The sequence below is a fragment of the Toxorhynchites rutilus genome, chromosome 2, assembly GCF_029784135.1.
Source record: "Toxorhynchites rutilus septentrionalis strain SRP chromosome 2, ASM2978413v1, whole genome shotgun sequence".
Taxonomy (NCBI): domain Eukaryota; kingdom Metazoa; phylum Arthropoda; class Insecta; order Diptera; family Culicidae; genus Toxorhynchites; species Toxorhynchites rutilus.
In genome coordinates this window covers 241,514,840-241,542,601 of record NC_073745.1, presented here as the reverse complement: position 1 = coordinate 241,542,601, position 27,762 = coordinate 241,514,840, and the positions used below count along the sequence as shown (strand labels likewise).

Sequence of the window (27,762 nt, the reverse complement as noted above, 5' to 3'; positions counted from 1 at the left end):
GAAATTGTTTTATTCGATTTGTCTGTTGATAACATATAATAATATTAGGTTAATTCAAAGATTAACTCTTCAGTAGAAGGTTTTAGTGATTTTATCGTAACATGCTTCTAAAAGGTTTTAGGAAGCTATTTTGGAAACTCAAAAACAACTTTGAGCCCTCACATACGCTGTTGACTGTTCGCTGTCTGAAGCGAAACTGGAATAGATAACACGAAAAACAACGGTTTCCCCGTTATCCGATAAATTGTGCCTCGTCGCTACGTTACTCGCTCGTTTTAGATGTCACAGCTGGGAAAGTACAGATTACCTACGCCAATAGACTAAGAATAACGTGAGATTTCCGCTTAGATTCAACATATTTCTCATCCAATAATGCAATAGTTTTTTATCATATAATTTCCTTTTTTTTGTAATAGGTGCGTAGAGATATTTCAAATTGCTTCCCGCAATTTCTTTCCTCGACAAGTCTTACTTCAATTAAAAACTTTTTCAAACACAAAAAAACAAAAACCATCACTGCCCAAGCAGGGGTTTGTTGTTGACATCACCCATTGGCGAAAGAAACTACGCTAATTCGCAAAGATTTTACTCGAAAGGTTAATTTATTTTGCAATGCTTAGAATAGAGATTGTTTTCAATTGTTGACGTAGGATTACGTCTTTCGGGAACATATTGGGGTACAAATTGAAAATCTAAAATCCAGCACATCGTGAAAATTGTCCAATTTCCAGGCTCAGTCATTTCATGATAGATTGATGAATTTTTCCGTCAATCGATTTCGGCACTCCATAACACTTTTTTATATTGAAGAAAATAATAATATAATATAATATATATGTATATATATAATATAATATAATATAATATAATATAATACTAACTATCGAACAATTAAAAAATCTCAACCCCTATCCTAACGGAAACACTCACTTTTGATTGGTCGAAATTGACGACACATGCGGTGGGTCCCTAACAGAGACATCAAAACCAAGCTGTCTGGGGGAAATCGGCATTGCTAATACATGAAAGTAGGGGGAGCTACCAAGCTACCTGGGGCAAATCGGCATTGCAAGTCGGGGGCATTTTTTTATTGCAAGTAAGGTGAGTGATACGATTATAATTTAACTTTTATTTGCTAGAGATAAATTTTAAATTCGGAACATTAATGTTGGCTGCTTCGTGAAATTTCATATCAATGACTGATCGTGTATTGTGAAAAATTTAGCACGAGTGTAAGTGTAAAATTGTATATGGTAGCAGTTGTGTTAAAATGACCTGATATATGAAACGATTTATTTCAATTTTCATAAATAAAAACCAAGGTGTGTCCCCGTTCGAGAACGGGTCGTTTGGTTTAAGCTGTCTGTTTTGGTGTGTTCATTTTCACCCAAGGAAAGTTTATACTGCGAGAAAAATTGGAAAAGCGAAGAAATATTAGAAAAAGTGATTTCCTATATGCTCTACATATAGTATTGGGTGTTGTTAGTCCAATTAAAATTCGCATTGGGTTGAATAATCACTCAGAAAGTTAAAGTTTAAAAAAGAAAATTACCTTTTCCATTTCAAATATGTTTCATATAACATGTTTTTACTGATTTGAATAATTGATAATTGTGTCCGGTATTGGTAATTATCTTATATTACATTGATGAGTTTCTCTTTCTTTATTTCATCGACACATAACGCAGGAGGCATCTCGTCTAGGATCATAGAGGGCGGTTTTCATCATATATCGTTCCATTTAGGTATATTTTATCTGATACGCACCATCCAACGACTGTTTACCATCCTTCTGTCATCATCACTCGGTAAACACTGGTGGAATGATTAAACAATACCCCACAACCAAACAAAACGGTCCTTTTCAGGGCCACCAAATCATTATCAAAGAGTTTAACGATGTAATTCTTCAAACATATCCAAAATCAACAGATAGCATAGCGGAATCCTACGTCAACTATGCGGTCATGTCTCGGACACAGCCCTCCTGTGTCTTTTTTTGGAATAAATAATTAGCAAAAAACTTTTCGCGAAATTTTCTTGCTCGCATAGTTAGTTTAATGTGTGTGTGTTTTATTAATATGCATCAAAAGAAGAAATGTATTCGAAATATTTTGTACCTAATGAATGGAGAGTACCGTCAAGTAGCATGTGTATACTCAATTTTGCGATTGTCTCTAGATCACAGCACAGATCATTGCACGGAGACATCAGTATGACAGTTTTGCGTATTTTGTTTTAGTTTCCATTTGTTGCAATTTCCACAAGCCCCTGTTCAAATGTTCACGAATGAGAGCCGAAACAAACCACGAAAAAAAAGTCAAACCGAATTCGCGTTGGAGGAAAAAGAATAGGAAATTGAGGTTAGGTTTGATTCAGTGATCTATAACCAGAAAACGCGTTCCCATGACCTCAATTAATCACATTGTGGCGCAGTTGTGCGACGATGTTCTATCAGCGATTTTAAGAACTAAAAGAATAAATACGAGATTTTTCAAGTTTTATTCAAATAAGCCGTTTTTTCTAGAGGTACTAGAAATAATGATCCTCAAATATTGTTTCACAGTAATGTTCGAGTAGTGAAAAACGTGATCTGCTCGAATAATATGATTTGGATTTGGTATGACACGGTTTATTTCGTTATTTAACGAACTACATATAAATACTACACGAAGCATCGAAGAAACTTCTATTTTCAAAGCATTGGATTGGGTAAAAAAAAATCTGTCTGTCTTTCTGTCTGTCTGATTGTTATGGACTCGAAAACTACTGAACCGATCGACATGAAAATTGGTATGTAGGGGTTGTGGCGTGGGGTCGGGGATGGTTCTTATGATAGTGCGAGACCCCTCCCCCCTCTCTAAGGGGGGGCTGCCATACAAGTGAAACACAAGTGAAAACACATTCGAGAATTAATCCAGCAAACGAAACCAAATTTGGCATGTGGAGGTTTTGGGGTGCAATAAATGTTTCTATGATGGTTAGACACTCCTCCCCCTTCTCAAAGTGGGGGGAGGGGTTGGCTGCCATACAAATGAAACACAAATTTCTGCATAACACGAGAACTAATCAAGCAAATGGAGTCAAATTTGGCATGTGAAGGTTTTAGGGGGTAAGAAACGTTTTTTTGGTGAGTAGACACTCCTCCCCCTCTCTAAAGGGGGACTGCCATACGAATGAAACGCACATTTCTGCATAACTCGAAAACCAATCAAGCACATGGAGCTCACGTTTATATGGTGAGCAGACACTTCTCCCCCTCGAAGGGTTTCTCCCACACACATGAAACACAAATTTCTGCATAACTCGAAAACTATCAAGCAAATGGAGCCAAATTTGGCATGTGAAGGTTTTAGGGGCAATAAATGTTTCTATGGTGGTTAGACACTCCTCCCCGTTCTCTAAGGTGGGGCTGCCATACGAATGAAACACAAATTTCTGCATACCTCGAAAACCAATCAAGCAAATGAAGCCAAATTTGGCATGTGAAGGTTTTAGGGGACAAGAAACGATTCCATGGTGGCTAAACACTCCTCCCCCTTTCTTTCTGCCGTATAAATTCCTGAATAACTCAAGGACTAATCAAGAAAATGGAATCAAACTAGGCATATAGAGGTTTTAGGAATCGATGAACGATTCTAGGGTAGCTCGACATTCCTCCCCCCTCTCTAAGGGGAGGCTGCCATACAAATGAAACACAAATTTCTGCATAACTCGAGAACTAATCAAACAAATCGAGCCAAATTTGGCATGTGGAGCTTTCTATCGTGATTCAACACTCCTCCCGTCTCTCTAAGGGGGAGGGGGGGAGCTACCATACAGATGAAGCATAAGTTTCTGCATAACTCAAGAACTAATCAAGCAAATGGAACCAATTTCGGTATATGAAGGTTGTAGGGGGCAATACACGTTTCTATGGTGGTTTTACACCCACTGCATCACTCGAGAATCAATCACGAAAATGGAACCAAATTTGGGATGTGAGGGTTTTTAGGTACGAGAAATGTTTCTATGATGCTATGACACCCCTCCATCCTCGGGAATAGAGGTTGGGTTCCAAAAAATTAAAACACATATTTCAATCAAACATATTCCAACGAAACATGACAATTGAAAATTTTCGGAAAACTCTGAAGAAAATGGGTAAATTTGCGAAAATTCAATTCTCATATGTGCTACAATTTCATAGAGACAAGCGTTGTTAGTCTATTTGATGTTTGCGCTAACGAAATTGATCTTTGTTCGAAAGTGGAAATTGATTTTAATGTGATAAAACTCACTCCTATAGCTTCTTCTATCTATATAAATAAAAATGGATCGCCGAATGTGTTCATATGAGCAAAACTCGAGGAAGGAATTGTCCGATTTAGGGCTGTCTTTATTGTCTTTATTTTATTTATAAGTTATTTTCAAGTGGTTGGAAAATCTGGAACGAGCATTGTGTTTGAAAATAAGCCCCTAATAATAATATTATAATGACGAGTTTTGGTAGAAGTACTAAGAGTTTTATAGTAAAAGGTAATTTTAAAGGGTAGATTAGAAGATCAACAGTTCTGCGATTGAATCCATGAGCGTGCGCTTAGTAAAAAACGTGAATGTAAAAACGAAAAATAATTTTTGGGCGGGATGAAGTTTGCCGGGTCAGCTAGTGAATAATACATAACGGTACTCAGTATAAACAAAGGTTGTCACCCATGCTTGAGGAAATGCCTAATGGAAAACTCCATGTATTGCAATGTGTTTACTTTGATTTCAACCAAATAAATGGAAAAATTCAAAAAATGATGAGGAAAATGATGAGGAAATGATCAGTGGAGTTGACATACTTTATTTGATGCTTCTCGTCATTTAATGTGTTCAGTTTGTCCAATTAGAAAATTTAAAGATATAGCACAATATTTTTTTTTTATATAAATCGTTTATTTTTACAGGCTCAGTTACATTAGTTTAAAGGAGCCGAATTCTTAAATATATGTTTTAAAACTATACATAAATAATTTTCCTAACACTATGGTTAGTAAGGCGAAAAACCGATTACTCGCGGTTTACTCGAGTTTAGAGGGTGACATCTTTCAGGAAAGGGATGGGATATAAGGGAATTGTTACAATGTTGATGATCACACTCGATTCTTAAATCTATTCGTATATCTATTGTATATTTACATTTCAACTTATTTTACTGTTTATACCAAGGGGGCCAATTGCTCGCAATGGATGAAAAGGAGGGTATAAGGAAAACATATATTTGGGTCATGTAATCAAGGTCTAACCGAGCCAACACATCTCTCACCGGAACATTGGGCTGTCTTCCTCGGGCCCGAAGGGAGTTTTCTAAATTCGATCTGGCGACAAGATACACCTCGCACGACCAAACAACATGCTCGATGTCGTGATAACCTTGACCACAGACGCAGAGATTGTTGCTGGCAAGATTGAAACGAAAGAGAAGCGCATCTAACGAACAGTGATTGGACATGAGTCGGGAGAAGGTGCGAATAAAGTCCCGACTCAAGTCCAAACTTTTGAACCACGGTTTGAGGCTAACCTTAGGGATAATCGAGTGAAACCACCGGCCCAATTCATCTTCGTTCCATTTGCGTTGCCAGTTAGCGATGGTATTTTTACGGACTAAAGAAAAAAATTCATTGAAGGCGATTTGACGCTGGTAAATGTCGCCTTCAATCGCACCTACCTTTGCTAATGAGTCAGCCCTCTCATTACCCGGAATTGAGCAATGTGAAGGGACCCAGACAAAGGTAATGACATAACAGCGTCTGGATAAAGCACTCAAAATTTCTCGTATTCTCTCAAGGAAGTACGGCGAGTGCTTTTCCGGCCTCACTGAACGGATAGCTTCGACAGAGCTAAGACTATCCGTTACAATGTAATAGTGTTCAACAGGTCGTGAGGCGACGCTGTCCAGCGCCCAGTATATCGCTGCCAATTCAGCAATATACACTGAGCAAGGATTCTGAAGACTGTGGGAGGTGCTAAAAATTTCGTTGAACACTCCAAATCCTGTGGACTCATTCATAGAGGACCCATCAGTAAAGTACATATTATCACAATTGATACCCCCATACTTTGAATCGAAGATCGTTGGAGCGATCCTCGATCGTTGGTAATCTGAATATCCATGGATATCTTGCTTCATGGACAGATCAAAATGCACAGAGGAATTGATGTAGTCAGGAAAACAAACACGGTTGGGAATATACGAAGAAGGATCAACCTGCATGGAGACGAATTCATGATATGAGCTCATGAATCCAGAATGAAAATTTAGCTCGATCAGCTGCTCAAAATTTCCGATCACCAATGGGTTCATAACCTTACACCGGATGAGGAACCGAAGAGATAATAAATTGAAGCGATCTTTTAGTGGGAGTACGCCTGCCAAAACCTCAAGGCTCATGGTATGCGTTGAGGGCATACATCCCAACGCAATACGGAGACAAAGATACTGAATTCGCTCGAGTTTAATTAAGTGTGTTTTGGCAGCTGATTGAAAACAGAAACTGCCATACTCCATCACTGAGAGAATAGTTGTTCGATACAACATTATAAGATCTTCGGGATGGGCTCCCCACCAGGTGCCGGTAATTGTACGGAGAAAGTTTATTCTTTGTTGACATTTTTTACTCAGATACCTAATATGGGCCCCCCAAGTACATTTGGAGTCGAACCAGACCCCAAGATACTTGAATGACATAGCATGAGTGATCGGTTTACCCAAAAGTTGAAGCTTTGGTTTTGCTGGCTTATGCTTCCTAGAAAAAACCACCATCTCTGTTTTCTCCGTGGAGAATTCGATCCCTAGCCCAATGGCCCAGGTTGAAAAATTGTTCAACGTATCTTGTAAGGGTTCTTGCAGGTCGGATTCGTTTGATCCTACGACAGACACCACTCCATCATCTGCAAGTTGTCTTAGGCTGCAATTTTGTGTAAGGCAATTGTCAATGTCGCTTACGTAGAAGTTGTACATAAGGGGGCTTAAACATGAGCCCTGGGGGAGGCCCATGTAAGAGACCCGACTTACTGCCGAATCTCCGTGAGAAAAGTTCAAATGTTTCTCACAAAGCAAGTTATATAACATATTATTCAATAGAGGCGGCAGACCCCGAGAGTGTAATTTGTCTGACAAAACCTCTATTGAAACAGAATCAAAGGCCCCCTTTATGTCCAAGAATACTGAAGCCATTTGTTTTTTTCCGGCGTAAGCCATTTGAATTTCTGAAGAAAGCAACGCAAGACAATCATTCGTCCCCTTGCCCCTGCGGAACCCATATTGTGTATCTGAGAGTAGGCCATTCGTTTCAACCCATCGATCAAGGCGAAACAAGATCATTTTCTCCAACAATTTCCGTATACAAGACAGCATTGCTATTGGGCGGTACGAATTGAAGTCGGACGCGGGTTTTCCGGGTTTTTGAATAGCTATAACTCGTACTTGTCTCCAATCATCTGGAACAATATTATGCTCCAGAAACCGATTGAATAAGTTCAACAAGCGATGTTTCGCCACATCAGGGAGGTTTTTCAACAAGTTGAACTTAATTCTATCCGATCCCGGAGCCGAATTGTTACTTGAAAGGAGAGCAAGAGAGAATTCTACCATCGAAAACTCGGAATCAAGATCGCACCTATCTTGTGGTATATCTCGAACAATTCTTTGCACGGGAGCGAAATCGGGACAAACCTTTCGCGCAAAATTAAAAATCCATCGATGTGAATGTTCCTCGCTTTCATTCGATGAAGAGCGATTTCTCATGTTTCGAGCCACTTTCCATAATTTTTTCATTGACGTTTCTCGTGACAAACCTCCCACGAAATTTCGCCAATAAGCACGTTTTTTTACCTTTGATCAAGTTTTTAAATTGATTTTCAAGGTCTAAACACGTTTGAAAATTGTCAATGGTTCCTCGTTTCCGAAAAGCTTTAAATGCATTCGATTTTTCTACATAAAGCTTTGAACATTGGCTATCCCACCATGGATTGGGAGGCCTTCGGTGAATGGTGGAACCTGGGATGGGTTTCGTTTGAGCGCGAACCGCGCTGTCATGGATCAAACGAGAAAGGAAGTTATACTCCTCCAATGGAGGTAAACCATCTCTGGAATTGATGGCTAGAGTAATCGCGTCCGCATATTTTTTCCAGTCAATGTGTCTTGTGAGGTCATATGCCATGTTTATAGATTCAGAAGAATTCGACCCAATGGTGATGGAAATTTTGATTGGCAAGTGATCACTACCGTTGGGATCCTGTATTACATTCCACTTGCAATCTAACGACAGTGAATTCGAGCAAAGCGAGAGGTCAAGAGCACTTGGGTTAGCAGGAGGTTTAGGCACACGTGTTGTTTCCCCAGTGTTCAAAACGGTCATATTGAAGCTGTTACAAAGGTCATATATCAACAATGAACGATTGTCATCGTACGGTTCCCCCCAGGCAGTTTCATGAGAGTTGAAGTCTCCCAAGATCAATCGTGGCTCAGGAAGGAGTGAGCACATGTCAATAAGTTGCTTGCGGCTAACTGTAGCTCTCGGAGGCAAATACAAGCTGACAATACAGAGGTCTTTGCCTCTGATGTTTGCATGACAAGCAACAGCTTCGATCCCTCCAATAGGTGGAAGGTCAATTCGAAAAAATGAGTGGCACTTATTGATCCCCAATAGCACCCCTCCGTATCTGTCATCACGGTCCAAGCGTATAATATTAAAATCGTGGAAAGAGAGATCATCTCGCGAAGAAAGCCAAGTTTCGGACAGAGCAAAAACATCACAATTGAACTTATGAATTAAAAATTTGAATGTATCCAATTTAGGGATAAGACTACGACAATTCCACTGTAAAACAGTGAAGATATAGCACAATAGATTAAGATGATTTTGATATTTCCGTGCAACAGTAATATATTTCATCTCTAATAATTCCTCGGATTGGTTCGTTGAATTTAATCAAATTGCTTTTCCGCCACATTTCCAGACGACGAAACCGCGACCTTCGAAAAAGGCAAACATACCCTCTTTGTGTTCCACTTTAAATGAGCGCTTCGACTTAGATGCAGCACTTGGGAAAGCACAAACATTCCATTTTACCTTTTCGAGGTGTTTTATTCGTTTTGCTCACTTTCCTTCTCGCGAAACCTCAGTGAATTTAATGCTGCATTGAACAATTTAATCCAATTTTCATTTTCATCATTTTCTTTCTTTTTTCTATGTTTTTTTTCTATCTTCTCGCCAAATGATGGTGACGATCACATTCTGCTCGCGTGCATCGCTTGCAACGGAACTCGCCAACAACAATCAAATAATTCAAACGTGGTGGCTGGCGGTACATGGAATCACTTCCTCTCCCGTGTGCTACCCCCTGATCAATCCGATCTGTGAACGTCGACGATCGACCGACTGGCTCTCCTCCCATTGGACGACGGAACATTAACGCCAACCCGCCCGCCACAAAACAAGGTCGCCGACGACCCCGAAACACTGCGGATCAAGCAAAACACGAAAAACATCTCCAATGTTGCCTACCACGGTGACTTACAGAAGAAAGCTGCCATGGAAAGACAAAGAGAATGCACGGAAATCATCGATAGTAAAGGTGAGTGAGTTTTGCGACTTTTGCGCGCGCCCACCTCTTCTCGGTGGCAACACGAAGATGTTCGAGTTTACTGTTTCGCTCTGGCCACTCTCTGTTTTAAAATTTGTTTTTAAGGTTATATCGGTATCGACCGGATATTTTGTTGTGGAATGGCTCTAAATTCACACGTTTATTACTTTGATCACTAAACATTGTCGCAATCGCTTCGTACATAAACTTATACAAACGGGATTGCTAGCAATTGTACCTCTATCAAAACGTAAAACTCTTCACCGAACGAAGCTTCTATGGGTTCAGTACAGTTTGGTTGATTGCCTTCGAAATTCTAGTCGAGTAAGATGATTACCATTTTTATCTAGTCTAAATGTGAAACAAAAATACATTTTAGGCCAAAAAGATGTAACGCGTTTTTCATAAAATAATATGAATTGTTATAACGTAAATTAAATTTCTCACAATTATTTCACATTTGATTTCAGATTGCCTTTGAAACCGCTCCCCTTTTTGAATTTGAATAACAAACCGATCGAGGCATCCTTACTATGACTTAGATGCCGTTCATATCGCTTCTTATTATATCATAAATATGGTGGCAGTTGCTTTCAGAAATTTGAATTCCGTTGGAGCTTCAACCACTCGTCATATTGGCGCGGAATCCCTGCTTACTGCTGAGCGCCACCTAAAATTCAAACAGGAGAACCCCACAAAAAAAAACTAAAAAAAAACAACGATTCGAAACGTGCATTGATTTTTTTTTATTGTTTCCCACGTGAGAATTCATGCGTTCACTTTCGAAGATATCGACAACCAAAACGCTAACAATAAACACTCTGTGGCTCCACCTCCTATCTCTGGCTGTTATATAACCTGTGAAATTGATGCTTTTGCTGTTGTGATAGCCCACCGCGCTTTTTTTTGGTACTGTGGCAAATTTTGCTACCCAACAGAAGGCAAGACCTCGCCGCCGGTGCTCGTAAATAGGGTAAATATCATGAGGCTCGAAAGCAGTCATGTGCTTACTTGCAAGGGAGAGGGTAAAAAAACTCGTAAACCTCAATTTGGCATGTATTCGCTCTGCGGCACCAAGTCGGAAAGAATGTTGGGAAATAAAAAAATGCGCTATCAGAAATGGTGCTTCCTACAGCCATAACATCATTGTTGCGCTTCCTCAAGAGAAGGCGTTCCGCCAATAAAAAGTTTAGGATTTACGATTTTTTTGTTTCCTCTAGGAAAATTCAAAATTCTTGTCGTGTCATCAGCTATATAATTACACTTCTTGGTATTGGATTTTTGGCTAAAACATACCGAATTGAGTACAAAATGCGGAGCCTAAAAAAGTCCCATGACAAAATTTAGCTTCCCTGGCTGTGTCACTTCCCAATCGATCCGGAAGTTTATTCACAGGAAGAGAGAACGGATTACAGTATGTCTAGTTCTTTTCCGTCGTAGATTCAAATCATGTACACTGAACGAAATAAAAATAGCACCTTCCATTTTTTCCCTCAATAACAGATGTATGATTGAGCGTCGTTTCAATGATGTTCTTGGTTGTGTAACAGATAAATCCAGCTTGAAAAAACTTCTCTTTGAATCCCAGAAATCCCATATTAAGAGGTTGTGTCCAAGATATGATCGCATTGTTGACGTAGGACTACTCTGTTATTTTGTTCAAGTCGCTTGTTTTAACCTCGGACGTTATTATGTTTAGTAGAATGGTTTGGTCACCCTGAATTTGTTTTTTTTTATTGTAGAATCAATTGATGATTCATTATTGTCCTAGCAAAACAACCAACAAGCTTATGTCGTATGTCGCATTTTATTTCAATGCATTGAAAATTGATCTCGAACGCTGTTCCGGTGGTTTTCGGTGGTTTGGCATAACTCGACTACAAGTGATTATATACCTGTTGCACCAGCACCATTGTTCCACATTTGATAACTACATCAATCTATATTTGGCATCGCCTGTAAACAACAACAATGGCAATACTTTCAAGTATGGAGTATCATGCTACATGTTATTAACACATTTTGGACCGCTCACGAGATTTCTCGTATTTCGCGTTCCGTCTGTTACGGATGGATCATGGAATAACCCGTGTTTTCTACACTTGAAGGTTAAATCCTTGGTTTGCCAATAATTTAACAAGGCCTACCGATGGCTCGCCTTCGTCTCATCCACACCAAAGGAAACGATCTTATTCGTGGAAGCCAAACAAATGAAGTGTTTAAGTTAGCCCCAAAACGTGCAGTCCTTAATGTGTTAAATATTGCCTCAGTGGAGTCGCATCTCTAGACATCTTTCGTTAGGGTGGCAATAGATGTATGGGAAAAATTTCATCATCGAATTTCAAAAACCGACCATGTACATTTTGTTTATTGACCCAAAAAAAATATCTGTGCAAAGTTTCAGCACAATCGCACATGATTTAGGGGTGCCTCAAAGCACTCAAAGTTTTGTTTTTTTCATCCTCAAAAATCTTCCAAGGGGGGAAATTTAGAGAATCTAAATTTTTTTTCGATGCCAAATGACTTAAAAATGCATAAAACGTTGAGATCTGGTGTTATCACGAAAAAAAAATTTGGCCGAAAATCGACTTTTTAGGACTTCAAAATCAAAAAACCAAAACTTTGAGTGCTTTGAGAAACTCCTCAATCATGTCCGATTGAGCTGAAATTTTGCACAGGTCATTTTTTTGGACCAATAAACAAAATGTATATGGTCGGTTCTTCTAATTCGATAATAATTTTTTTCCATACCTTCATTGCCTCTCAGATTGAGTCGCAACAGGTCGATTTTCTGCCAAAATTTATTTTTCGAATTGACACCAGATCTCGACGTTTGATGCATTTTTAAGTCATTTGGCATCGAAAAAAATCGATTTTCTAAATTTTCTTTACTCTCCCTTTGGAAGATTTTCGAGGATGAAAAAATCAAACTTTGAGCACTTTGAGACACCCCTAAATCATGTCCGATCGAGCTGAAACTTTGCACAGATCATTTTTTTTGGCCAATAAACAAAATATACATGGTCGGTTTTTGAAATTTGACATGACCATTTTCGCTGTCACCGTATCTTTCGTACAACTTAAACCAACCAGCACCAAACAAGCGTTCAACATAGCATGCATACAGAGCCATACATTGATGGTTTGAAGCGACTCATTCGTCTCTAGCCCTGAAAAGGGTCCTTGTGAAGAAAACTACTTCAAACTCTTTCTCAACCTGCCTTCAGAAAGACATTTCATTCTCGTTCGACGCTCGCCAGCAAACATGTCTGCCTTCGAGATCACCAAATGAAACTCTGTTTAAGTTTATCTTAGCATAGAACTAATATTTATACTCTAGCAAATATTCCCCTTCGTTGCTCGTCGATAAGTTGCTCGATATTGACGGCACGGGTAGGTAAGCTCATAAATGAGCAGAAAAAATGTATGGAAAAATGGAAATACTGCTAGTTTTCATCAATTTAAACCATTTACACACCAGGGGTTTGTAATGTCTAGCATATCAAACAAATCTTAGGGAATTTCCGATTCGTTTGGTATGTGTATCGCCCAAATCCGTTCCCAGCAAAAATAGTTAATCACATTAACTTTATTTCATATAAACGTGACCTGTTTTCTGATTTGACCCCCTAATGAAAGACGTAGTCCTACGTCAAAATGGGTGCGAAATAAAAATGAAACCACCTACATTTTCCTCAGAAATCAAGCTTTTTTCCAGATGATTATCATGTAGTGATTAATTTGATTAATGATGTGTATATGAGCCATTCTTAAGGATGGCTCAAATTAGACGCGATTCCATGGACAAGAACAGTGTTTCAAGGGTTTCTTGTAAGATCCCAACCCTCATGAATTCGACATTTGAGCTGGTTTACATTGTCAAACTGTTTGCCGCTCTCGTAAACACTGCGAGCAAGTATAGACCAAAGGTTCTCAATCGGATTCAGATCCGGAGAACAGGCTCGCCATCCCAGAACTTCTATATTTTGATCAACGATCCACTGTTTTGTTAGTTTTGATTTATGAATTGCAGCATTATCTTGCTGAAAAACCAAGTGCGGACCAATCAATGTCTCACCATGTTCAATCAAACTCTAGCATTTCTACGTAGTCCCCCGATTTCATTTTGGTTGTAATCCACGCCAACGGGAGCATTCATCGGAAGAAAAGGCCATTCCATCAATGTACCACCGCCAAAGTCCCTGCTCATCGTAACTTCCGGGATCACTGCGCAAGTCGTGCCAGTATTCAGCCATTCCATGACAAACCGATATAGTGGTTCTCAGTTTTTTGTGAAATGTGGTAGTTTTGTTCCTTACCACAAAATATTAGAACCGTATTTTTTTATTTTTTTACGGTGCCCATTTCCATTTTAGGGGTGGTCCGAAAAATCGACTTTTTCTGCTTTCTTCCAAAAATTCATAACTTTTGAACTACTGAACCGATTTGGATGATCGATATATCATATTAAAGTCAATTAGCTAGTGTTTTTTTGGGAAATGTCATATTTGAAAAAAAATTGGATTTTTATTTTGTAATTGTTGGTTGTACTTGTTTTTTACAGTTTACATGGTCTCGGGATCAAGGGCGCTATATTTTCTCATATTTTTTTCTTGAAAACTGAGGATTTTTTACATAATATATCCCAAAATGAGATAGGCGTTATTTTTTTGTTCTTGAGCTATGATTTTCCAAAGTTAACCGATGGTCCGAAAAATCATTTCTTTTTTCCACCACAAAAATGCATAACTATTGAACTACTGAACCGATTCAGCTGTTCGACATATCGAATTAAAGCCAATAAGCTAGTCTTATTTGATCTATTGTGGTGCACCTACATTCATAATGCATTTTCCCGATGAATGTTGAACATTGAACGCTACCAGAAAAATATTTTTTGATCATTTTTATCAAGTATGTGGGAAACCCAAAGTTCTGAAGTTTGTGAATGAGGCCATTATGCCAAACATTATCAAATGCTTTTTCAATATCCAGAAGTGCCATGGCGAATAATTTTGAAACTAATGTTTTTTTGTCTGATTATACTGTATACCCTACGAAGCTGGTGAATGGTAGAGCAGCCTTTTTGGAATCCAAACTACTCATCCAAGAATATATACTGCTCATCTGCGAAAGCAAGAATACGCATTAAAATATTTTTTTCGAATAACTTCGAAAAGGTTGAAAGACGACTAATTGGTTGATAGCTCTTTGAAGAAGAAATATCTTTTCCTTGGTTTAGTATAGGGATCACTTTCGCTAGCTTCCAACACAAGGGGAAGTAACTAAGTGACAGTCTAAGGTTAACAGCTAAGTGACAGTCTAAGGTTAACTATACTCGCGCATAGGTCTGACAGACCGAGCATCAATGAGGTTGCTGAATAAAATGACTATTAAAACAAAATGAAGTTGAAGGTAAAAATATTTATAAATACCAAATACCAATAACGCCTGAAAATACACAATAGTAGTCAAAAGTACACAAATTACGATTTTTCGCGCGAGTATAGAAGTGTTAAAGACAGAAGCCATAATTTTATATACGTTGGAACTGAGATGTTTCAACTGAATGTTCAAGCCTTCATATTCTTCGACGAGCGTATAACTGATATCACCTCTTCAGCTGAGATGATTTAATTCTCCTGTGGAATAGAACGAATATTGTCAATAGTTATTACAATATCATTCACCATATCTTCAAAAGGACTTATAATGTTCTGGCCAAGATTGTGTGAACTAACCAAATGGATGGTGTTATCAATCGTTCTGAATTATCAGGTTGAAGAAGAGGAGGGATAGAAACAGATTTGGTCTTGAGAATATTAGCGAGCCTCCAAAATGGCTTGGAGTTGTTCGGAAGTCTGCTAATATCTTTTGCAATTTTTTTTTGTTACGGAGATCAATCATTCTGGCCTGAATAATCTTGGTTAACCGAATATACCATTGTATATTCGCTGTACTAAGAATCCTGTAGTGTCCACACTGTAGATCATCATTTAGAGTTACTCCATTTTGATTCCTCCTTTGGTTTCCCCAGAACTGATGTCGAAAATTAATGTTCCCGCCGATGACGTACTTCGACTGATTCGAGTCAGCTTTTGATTTTGATCTTTGGCTGGTGTCTGTTTGGGATAGTAGACCGCAATCATGATAATAGGCCCAATCGATGTTGTGATCTCCGCCCCGATGATGTTGCAAAAGTCGATATATGATGTAATTTATGATGGCTAAGGCAACACCTCCTCCATCAGAATCAGTACGATCCATTCTTAATAGACGATAATTCGGAACTCGATGGATAATATGCGGTTTAAGATGCGTCTCGATAACGATAGCTACGTCGATGCTGTTTGCACCAATAAGTCAGTGAACTCGATGACCTTATTCTTGAGCAATCAGGCATTCCAATTAAGTAGCCTTAAAGATGACCAATCCATGGTTGTAATAAAAATGTAACATGACTTGCACTTGTTTCTGTTTATTGCAACAGCATCTAGTCTGTCGATCTAGTTAAAAAAACAGACTTGCAAGCATGCTGTAAAGATCCTCAGTTGAAGAAGAATGAGGTGAAAGAGTTGGCGTGGATGGTAACCCACTAGGAGTGGATTTTCGAGCGAGCACCTGCTTATACACAGATTCGTGTAAGTTCAATAGCCTGTTTTGAAAGCAATTTTGAAGCTATTAAAACATGTTTTTGGTTCAATATGTAAGAAGCATATAACGCGTAGACACTTTATCTTCCGAACGAAGTGTTTATCATACCATTTCGTTCAGTTGTTTAGGAGGTATTAACGCTCAATGTCTTGTTGCTACGGCATACGTTTCGTCCTCGTTTTCGAAACTTTGAACTTTGAACACCAGTAAAGAAATGAAAGACCTACCTACCTACCTACGTCCTACGTCAAAAAAATATGATGTGCAGCTCACAGGAGCCGAGTACAGCAGTCTGCATGAAATTTGCTTCAGGGCGTATATTGATCGACCTCAGACTGGCCTCAGAGATAATCCATCATCTTTCTGGTCGTTTGCGAACGCTCGTCAAAAATCACCTGGTATTCCTCGAGACGTAGCTTTTGGCAGCCAAAATTCCATCACCAGTGCCTATCCTGCGAATCTTTTTATTGAATTCTTCCGTAGCCTTTTCGAGCATGATGTAATCAATGCAATTGATCAATTATCAAGCTAGAATATTCTCATGCAACAGCCTCACTTCAGTCGTACCCATATATTTTTGTAGCTCTTCGTTTGGTTGTTGCATCGAAAAGTCCTGGTCCGGATTATATTCCATCATCCTTCTTCAAGAACTATGCAGCAAAATACTATGCTCATGGGGGAAAATTATCGGCCCATTCCGATCCTGAACCGTTTGGCCAAAGGTCTTGGAAGTCATTTACATGGAAAGTTGTATCCAGCTGTTCGGTGTTTGGATATGCTTTCCCAAATCAGATTCATCTATAATGGTTCTTTGTTGATTTGAAACTACTGTTTCGATGAACTAACAAAATGTGCATATAGCTAATAACCACCGACACGTATGAACTACATAGGCAGCATTTAGTGTCATAATCAATACGTCCTTCAAGGAAACAAGGATACTAACGGCGCAATTAGTCGGTAAAATGACACTTCCGTGACACATTTGAAGAGAAATCAACTCGAAGAATATGAAAAAATCAGGACGGATGGTATCCCTACGATTGTGTCACATTTACCCGAAACCCACTCTCCCGAAAGACCGTTACCCGAAAGACATTCACCCGAATTCCACTCACCCGAATGTAAAAAATACCCGAATGCGACAGCTACTCGAATGTAACATCTACCCTAACTGACACTTACCAGAATGTGACATTTACCCGAATGCAAGTATATCCCGAATGTAACAGTTACCCGAATGTAACAATTACCCGAGTGTAAGCTCTTCCTGAATGCACCACTTGCCCGAAAAAATGATATATTCGAATAATAGACGAATTTCATGCCAACTCATCTTAGGAGTTGGCAGCACCATCTCAGATAGTAGTGAAACGTTGTTGGTGTACAGACATGGGTCAGCAACTTTGCATATTTGAAATATTCGAAAAAGAATTAGACTACTTTTTGAAAAAAGTCAATTTTTTTTCTTAAGTTTTTTACCAAAAATTATGACTTAAAAACTATGATACCTACAAAATTCTAGTGAAAGGTTGAAATGTAGGAAATTTTCACAAAAAAAATTTGGAAAAAAATTTCTCTGACAAAAAAGTTATTTCAAAAATTAAAATTCTTTTTTCTCAAAAGTTTTTGGAACATATGTTTAAAATGCGATAATTTATATATAAAAATGTAACGAATTGAACATTAATAGCATTTTTTTTAAAGAAAAACATGAAAAATGTGTTGTTCGAAAAACTTTTTCCATGTAAATGTGCCCATCGTCCGATATATGGAAAACTTGTTGGAAATTTTAAGGGCTATTTATATCTATTTTTTCAGAATTTTAAAAGCATATGTTTCCGAGAAAAATGAATTTGAATTTTCAAATTTCCAAAAAATTCTTTGATAATTTTCAATGAAAACCAAAACAATTTCCTACATTCCATTCTTTAACTAAAATTTTGTAGGTCCGATAGATTTTTTTGTAGTTTTTTTTAAATTTTTAGTTTTTTCAACTTTTTTACGAAAAATCTTAATTTAAAAACTATAAGATCTACAAAAAGTTGGTCAGAGAATGAAATGTAGGAGATCACTTAGGTTTTCATTGAAATTATCAAAGAATTTTTTGTAAAAAAATTTCATTGAAAAAAAAATATTTTGAAAATTGAAATTCATTTTACTCAAAAACATATGCTTTTAAAATTCTGAAAAAATAGATCTAAATAGCCCTTAAAATTTCCAACAAGTTTTCCATACATCAGACGATAGGCACATTTACACGGAAAAAGTTTTTCGAACAAGAACTTTTTAATTTTTTTCTTTGAAATAATATTATTAATATTTAATACGTAACATTTTACAGGCTTTGCTAACTTTTCTCTATTTAGAAACATGTCAAGAACATGTCAAACGTGAGAATTTACACACAAAAATTTTACGAGCAAAACATAATTTTTTTCAGAAGTCTTCATACAAAAATAATTTATATTTCGAAAACTATAACAGATAGAAAGTTGACATCTTCGACAAAAGTTTATATTTTAATAAGATCTAAAACTTTGTCGAATATACTATAAAGCTATCTTGACTTTAAACAAAATTAGGATCAGTTGTGTTTTTTTCAAAGAAAATTGTTCTTGTTGTTAGTAAAACTTTTCCCCTGTAAAAGTGCTCATCTTCCGATGTATGGACATCTTGTTGGAAATTTTAAGAGCTATTCATATATATATATATATATATATATATATATATATATATATATATATATATATATTTTGAAATAAAATTTAAAAAAAATACGTTTTTGAGAAAAATGAATTTTAATTTTTAAAATGACTTTTTTTCCAGCGAAATTTTTTTCCAATAATGTTTTGGTATTTCTTTGTAAAAATTCAAACAATTTCCTACATTTCATCTTTTGACATGAGGTATCATAATTTTTAAGTTATAATTTTTTGTAAAAAATTAAGAAAAAAAAATTTGGCTTTTTCCAAAAAGTAGTCTAATTATTTTTCGAATATTTGAAGTATGCAAAGTTGCTTTAATGATCCATGTCTTTACACCCGCAACGTTTCACTGCTATCTGAGATGGTGCTGCCAACGGCCAGTTGAGTTGGCATGAAATTCGTCAATACGCAAATTTTATTATCAGGAAGTATTTGTATAATTAATTCTGATCAGTGTTATATGAAGATCATATTACGTTCATTTTGTGGGTATTGGTCAATTTGAGAAATAGTAGAGTTGAATAAAATCCTTTTCAAAATAATGAAAAGTGAAAGAATGGAGTTATATAAAGTATTATGAAGTTTGTCCATTCATATGGATGGCGCAGCCCATTTACTTAACCTTCCTATACACGCGCATAGGTCTGACAGACCGAGCATCAATGAGGTGGCTGAATTAAATGACTATTAAAACTGAATGAAGTTAAAGAAAAAATATTTTCTGGAGTTTTTTCACTCAATTATATCATCTTCTTTGAATAAATTCCTATAACGCATAAAAATACATAATAGCAATATCACAGAGACACGCACAGTCGAGTTAAAAGAAAGCTGACAATTTTGGTACATACGTATTATGGCACTGAAGTGCAATTTATATTATGAATTTATATTTTCGCAGTAAAATTTACTCTGAGATCAAAATACATGGCATGCATAATAAATCGGGCAAACGTAATGCACCAGGTAAACGTATGCCGTCCGACGCTCGCTGACGCTCGATCGGACCTGACTAAAGGATCGTCTCCTATTTTTCGAACAAACCGGGCAATCGGTGGAACACAGGTTTGCTTGTGAGAGGCCGCCGCTTCCGAGCGGCGGGTCGGCGGTCGACTCGGCTAGTTATCCTCGTGAAATGAGGACTTCGCCCCCATTACATTGATCTCAGAATAAATTTCATCACGAAATAATAAATTCATGATAAAAACTGCGCCACGGTGGTAAATACGTAAGTACCATTTTTTTTCTTATATATTCTTTTCACATTTTCATTTATTTTTTTTATGTTAAAGTTACCTGTTTAGTTTTTGAAATATTCCATAACCGATGCTCATTTCTGCATGATCTCTTGGTCTCAAAGGGCAACACGGAAAGGAAAGAAGACGGCATGTCAATTGTGCTTACATTAATTTCTGAAAACGACACAGCGAGGTCTTCAACATCTTTTTCGAATTTCCTCATTACAATTTCTCATTTTCGTAACAGGAGATTCGACAAAACTCATAATCTGATTTGTCGAAATTTTTCTCTCTTCATTCGGGTAAATGTTGCATTCGGGTAAATGTCGCATTCGGGTATTTGATACATTCGGGTAAATGTCCATTCGGGTATTTGTCGCATTCGGGTGAATGTCATTCGGCTGTGTGTTGCATTCGGGTAAATGTGCTTCGAGTAGACGTGTTTCGGGTGAATGGTATTCAGGTGAATGGGACACAACCACCCCTACCCATAATGGTTCTTAAAGTTGGGAAAGTATAAACAGATTATTAGATATAAGAAACTTGAATCGTAATTTAGAATATTGTAAAAACAATGTAAAAAACATGGTGGTCCTATTGTTGTTTCGCTCAGTGTAGATTTGCCAGAAACATGTGTACCGATCCATTTGATCCTCTTTAGTTTTCATCCATGTTGTACGTATGTATGTAGCTACATTGGTGAGAATCAATGTTCCCTTTCGATGTCGCAGCTAGCTACCGACCTGTATATTTTCCCAAAAAAAATAGCAATTGATGTATCTCAAACGCCTTTTTAATATGCTTCTTTTTGCTTCTTTCCATAATGCATCACGTTGTCGTTGTTTGTACGCCATTAACAAACACCACAACCGTATCATCACACCACGCCCTCATGCCACAAAACATTACCACCACCCTTGCCAAATCGCCACTCCAATTCATCGTGGTAAAAATCCACACACCCCGCAGATAATAACGAGCTGGAATCGGAATATTTTTCCGAGCAATTGGCGGCTGAGTCGCTGCCACACTATCAACCACCTCCACCACCATCCGTGGTAGCACCTGCATCACACTCACTGTCACAGGCGTCGGCAACCGGTTCCACTTCATCATTGTCCTCCATGGGACCGAGCGCAACGGCTCCAACGAACCCAACGGCAGCTGTTTCCCAGCAGGCTCAAATCACGCCGACTTCAACGCTCACCAAGCACAACCTGAGCAATCTGAATCAGAACCAGAACAACTACCAATCATCACAAGGTGGCGGCTATCCAACCAACAATAACTACAGCAAATCGGCCTACGGTAATGTGCAGACTCCTCAGCAGGCCTACCAACAGCAGTCGCAAGTACAGCAGCAATCGAACCACTACCATCACAATAGCAATAGTAGCAGTAATAGTAGCACCAACGCCACCGAGGTAGTGCGTCAAACTGTTCTGCAGAGTTCCCAGACACCGTCTGGGAGTGTGATCAACAACCAGAAATACTATGATCCGTATGATAACTATGCTAGGCCTAACCCAAACGCTGCGATGGTGAACAACAACAACAACTACAACAGCCACTATCACCACAACAACCAGCAGGCCGGAGTTGGTGGTGGTGGCGGAGGCGGCAATGAACGAAGCAATGGTGCTACTCACAATTATCATCACGTGCAGCAGCAGCAGCAACATCATCATGCGCAACTACAAGGTGACGGTGGTTACGGGCAGCATCCTCAGCAACAGCGATACAACGGTCAACAGCAGCAGCAATACGCACAACAGCAATACCAGTATAACAATGGCAATGTCAATAACGGCGGCGGTGGCGGTGGTATCGGAAAGATTGCTGACTATGATCCTCTCACTGATGGGCCTCGGAATATCCCACAACCAAATCGACAGAGTGCGACACTGATCTACAGTTCTGGAAACAGTAAGTAGACGAAGCAATTTTTTTAACGTATATCATCCAGTATTGAGAGTAGCTTGTGGTACTTTCCCCGATTACATCGGCTCATTACATGTTTCCATTTGTGCAATGTACATTCTTCCTGTTCAGTAGTTTATATGTAAAGCACCTGTACTGCACCCACCCCGCATAGAAATGATAAGGTTGATCCTGGTTTGGTATTGTGCTTGGATTTTTCCATGACGGCAATGCTGTGCACAGATGTTTCACATTCCCTACTTCGTATTTTTGTTTCGTTGAAACGCTACGAAAAGTATGTCCTATATCGTATCGTCATATATGTAAAAAGATCTCATGGTAGCCGACTACCCAAGTTCATAGTCAACTGCTGATTCCCCAGAACTCGAATTGGTTATCAAAATTTCCCCCATTTGGAAGTCAAAAATCAAAATCAACGTCCGATTTTGAGCGCTATTACTACGTAACTTCTTGATGAATTCACGGGATTTTTGCACCAGTCAATTGGGACACTTCCTACCAATCTTTTGACGGATTTCATGCCAACTCGACTGGCCGTTGGTAGTGCCATCTCAGATAGCAGGGAAACGCGATATAAAGACATTTAGAATTCAAGCAACTTTGCATACTTGAGATTTAAAAAAATTAGAACGCTTCTTGAATAGGGTCAACATTTGTTTTGCAGAATTTCTACAAAAATTGCTAACTTGAAAACTAAAAGATCCAAACAATTTTGGTCGAAGAAATAAATGTAGCAAATGGTTTAAGTTTTCATTAAAAATATCAAAACAACATTTAATTTACACTGAAGAAAAAAAATATTGCATGCGAGTATAAAACTAGTTTGCATATATTTATATTTTCACAACGCCGATTTCCCCAGGCTCCTTGGGTTTGAAGTCTGTGTTAGGGAGGCACATTCCGGAGATCGAACATCAATCGCTGCACAATGATAAATTAGTGGATTCCCGAACGGGCACTTGCTTATATACAGATTTGTATGATTTCAAGAACCTGTTTTCAAAGCAATTTTTAAGCTATTGAAACAAGTTTTCGGGTCAATAAGTAACATGCATATAACTTTTAGAAATTTTATCTTTCGAATGAAGTGATTATCATCCCAATCCGTTCAGCTGGTGAAGAGGTATTAAAGTTCAAAACCTCACACTCCATATGTAACGCTCTCGGGTTCGAAACTTTGAGCTTACACCACAATACAGAAATGAAAGACGTAGTTCTATGTCAAAAAATGGGAAACAGTTCGCTGTTCATATTTATTGGAAAATGACGCCTTACGGTTAACCCTGCAGATCGTTATTGAGCTGCTTCCTCAGTCGTTCAGGAGCTACATGTGTTTCCTATTCCTTCTGCGTTCGTCCTGCACGAATTCGCGACACATGTTCCCGAGGCGGTTTATTTGCTTCAATGCGGTGCTATCGAACGGATTGATTCGACGGCGTTTCGCTAATCTTCGTGCGTTGCGACTCCAAATATTGAACAAATATTCAAGCTTCTGAATGGTGGCAGCATGTCTCACGAATGCTGAATATCCAATATCAACAAATTCAAATTATCATCCTCGAAATTATACGATATGATCCCCAAATGCACATCATATTTTTAAACGTCAATCACTTCAGAGAAATAATCAATGTTCCAAAAACTTCCAATGACGACTGTAATAATTCTTAATATGATTACTTAAAACAACGAATCAGTGTGATATGACGAAGGAAAAAGAGGACCAGTAAAACTACTCTACTCTCCATGATCAAGAAATAACATCGACGTATACCTTGATGTGAATCAAATAACTCTATCAGAACAGCAGGACCAATATTAACAATATTATAATATTATGATATTGTTCAAATTTGAATGGAAATTGTAATTTGGTGCTAATTCAATATTATTAAAACACATAGTCCTGTAACTTTATTACGTAGAATACATATTCAATATGAAAAAGTTGAGCTTCATTCCATTATCACCTTCGGCTCACAACAATGGACCATGATGCTCAGTGCCGTCAACGCGAATTCCAATTGGACATTTTTCATTGCAGAACATGTAAAAAATCGTTTTTTTTTTTTGAATTTCCAAAATTTTCCTATTTTTCTTGCCGCATCTTTTTTTTATAGTCGGTCACGAACAAAACAAAATAAGAACAGCTCAAATCTGACGATCCGTTCTCGAGTTATTCACGGTTATACGTACACAACTTTGTTTCGTATATTCCACGCCAAATGGACAAGCCGCTGGCCCGACCCTCTCCGATTTATTTTGAAATTCAGTACATATGATGACAGCAACCTGAAACTCGAAATATGATTCTACACTGTATAATCCGTTAAAAAAACTTCGTCAGGTAAAGTATTCATAGAAAAAAATATAAATAAAAACTGCAATAAACTGTCCACACAAAATTATCCGTTCGTATAAAACTTCGTCAATAATTTTTAAAACCATTATTCAGCTGTACCTCTCGAATTCTGTAAATATTGTTGCGCATTTAATATATTGGATTGAATTGGTTTTTAAAAATTTTGTCCTCTTGTTCTCTTCTTCTGTTGTGCTCATGTCCTCTTGTCCTGTTGTTCTCTTGATCTCTTGATCTTTGGGCCTCATGTCCTTTCGTTCCCTTGTCCTCTTGTTCTCTTGTTCTCTTGATCTCTTGTCTTCATGTCCTCTTTTCATGTCCTATTTGTCCTTTTATCCTTTTGCCGTCTTGTCTTCTTGTATTTTTGCCCCTTGACTCTTGTATTTTGTCTTCTAGTCATCTTGTCCGTTTGTCTTTTTATCTTCTTTTCCTCTTGAACTCTCGTTTTTTTTGTATTATTGCACCTTTACTCTTGTCTTTCGTCTTCTTGTTTTCTTATCTTCTTGTCTTTTCATCCTCTTTTCTTGTTGCTAATTTTTCCCTTTTGCCTTCTTGTCGTCTTGTTATTTTACCCCCTTGTTCTCATGTCTTCTTGTATTTTTGTCTTTCGATTCCTGTATTTTTTCCTCTTGTCATCTTATCCTTTTGTCTTCTAATCTTCTTGACTTCTTGTTCTCTTTTCTTCTTGCCCTTCTTGACGTCTTGTCCATTTGCCGTCTTATCAACTTGTCTTGTATATTTGTCTCTTGAATCTCGTCTTTTGTCCTCGTGCCATGTTGTCCTCTTGTCTTCTTATCTTCTTGTCTTCTGTTCCTCATGTCCTCTTTCTTCTCGTCTTCTCGTATGTTTGTCTCTTTACTCTTGTATTTTGTCGTCTCATCATCTTTTTCTCGTTTTCTTATCTTCTTGTCTTCTAATGCACTTGTCTTCTTCTAGTTTTGTCTCTTGACTCTTGTCTTTTGTCTTCTTGTATTTTTGTCTTTTGTCTCGTGTCTCTTGTTTCCTATTTACTTTCTCCTGTTAATCTTTACCTGTTATATCCTGCCTCCGGTTTCCTGTGTTGTCCGTTTTCATCCTGATGTGGTACTGTTTGTGCCCCCTAATTTTACATGTTCAATCCCATATTTCGTCAGGTGCTCTTGCTCGATGCCCATGATCGATCATGTCGTTCTGCACCATCATTAACCTTCCTATACTCGCGCATAGGTCTGACAGAACGAGAATCAATGAGGTAGCTGAATCAAATTACTATTAAAACTGAATAAAGTTGAATAAAAAAATATTTTCTGGAGTTTTTTCATTCAATTATATTTTTTTTCTTTCAATAAATACCAACAACGTCTATGATCTACAGGAGGCTCCCAAAACCACTGCATTTCAAGATGCACCTTATTCACGCTAACGGCGTTGAGCTTCGTTTACGAGTTAAGAAGGCGCCAGAGATAATACACTCAAGTTTTTTTCACGCAGGGGATACGTACCTCGTAAAAAAACGCGTTCATTCGAAAATCCGCGTTAAAAAAACCCGAATAAAAAATCGCGTAAATGTCGGAAATGTGTCTATACAATGCTTAAATAAGAGTCAGGAATACGTATTTAAATAACATAATGTGGAAAATTTCACCCTAATTTTAACATTTTAAAACTGGCTTCGTGTCTTCGAATCAGATAAAGATTACACTATCGAGTATAAAATGGGTGGGTTATATTTATGATATAACCGCATGGTTGACGTGGGACTATTGTTGGCTTCTCCAGGCACCTTGGTTTTAGATGGCTGTGTTAGGGAGCATACTTCGATGGGAACAAAATTTATGGAATTACGGAAAATTTGCTTGGTTCAAACCAAATGATGTCACTAATTATCTCCTTGGTGGCGCCTCCCATTGTTTTTTTTTTAACATCGCTTATTTAATAGTCGACAAATCATATTTTATTCAATTATTCATTTATTTGTAGATTTTTTTGTAGTGCATTTTTTCAAAGTGAATTATGCGGAAGTCAGGAACGGTGTTTTTTGGCGTTTTGTATCGATTATTGCTTTTATTTTGCTTTCATCGATTTTGAACTGGATTCAATTTTGCTTCAGCCTCCCTTTTTAATTTCTTATTTAGTAGGCTTTTAGCCTCCTGAGCTGGTTCGCCTCATAGCTTCAACCTCAGAATTGTCGAAACGATTTTTAACATCCTCTGCTGATAACTGGCTCCAATGTTCTTCGGCAGTCCCTAATGGGAGTCGATAAGATGTATTTAGAAATGTGTAGTTTGAGAGTGCGTTCGGTTAACACCGTTCCGTGTTGAAATCTGGGGTGACATTGCGCATTTCGAATCGAGTGATTCTTGTTCATTTCGATCACTTCCGCTATTATGAATCTCGAAGCTAGCTCGAAACAAGCGAATGGAAAAAGGCAGTAGTAGAGTTTCGAGCAAAGTTTGACATTACGTAACATTGTGTCCGAGCATTTTTAAACTCGAAACGAGAACAAATGTCTCGACAAGAAATGGATGATCGTCGTATGGGAAAATGCTAGTGAAACGTTGATTTTAATACTAAACTTTACATCACAGAAAATTTCAATTGCATTTCCTTTGGTTTTGACGTCTATTTGTACAAGTATGTGAGTATAAATACAATAGTTTTATTTCAGCACTATGGAATCACAAAAAATCCACGGGGTTGTATCCGAGACACGACCGCTTAGGACGTAGGACTACGCAATCTTTTTTTAAAATTTTTTTGTTCATCATTTCGGATATCATTTGCGAATACGTCGAAAGTTCATAAATAACTCTTAAGTGAAAAGTTCCGGGGACCCAGAAAAGGTTTAATGGCTTGCGTGGTTTTGTAGAATCATTTAGAGAAGCAACGATGCTTTCTTGCCTTTGCGAGTACAACACACTAATTGGTCATGTGTTGCAATTTGTTTCTTTATATCAATGCACGCATTGCACTGAGTATTTAACGAGAGGCATCTTCCGTGTATCGCCATTCAACAAGCATCAAACACACGTCTAACAGATGCACAAAGTTGCAGCGATAAACTTCAAGTGAAATATTCGCTAACGTTTACAGCTCGAGGGGAAACATAAAACACAAAACGAGCAGAATAAGCGACCTTTGTTGTTTCGGGCACAGAAAGATTCTGAGAATTTTTCTCAAATTCCTCAAATTACAATACTTACTTACTTCGCAAATATTCTCTTTTCGCTATCCCCCTTCTTTGATTCTATTCTTCTTCTTTTTTCTTTTG

General features: G+C 37.9%; 1 protein-coding gene across 1 annotated transcript in view; it reads left to right on the top strand.

The window, feature by feature from the left end:
- LOC129764146 (LIM and SH3 domain protein Lasp) overlaps positions 1-27,762 on the top strand; it is a 148,705-nt gene that overhangs the window by 116,274 nt on the left and 4,669 nt on the right. The window contains exons 4-5 of the mRNA XM_055762963.1: positions 9,468-9,603; positions 21,182-22,138. Of these exons, the coding sequence (XP_055618938.1) occupies positions 9,468-9,603; positions 21,182-22,138 (1,093 nt within the window). The remainder of the gene's footprint in view (positions 1-9,467; positions 9,604-21,181; positions 22,139-27,762) is intronic.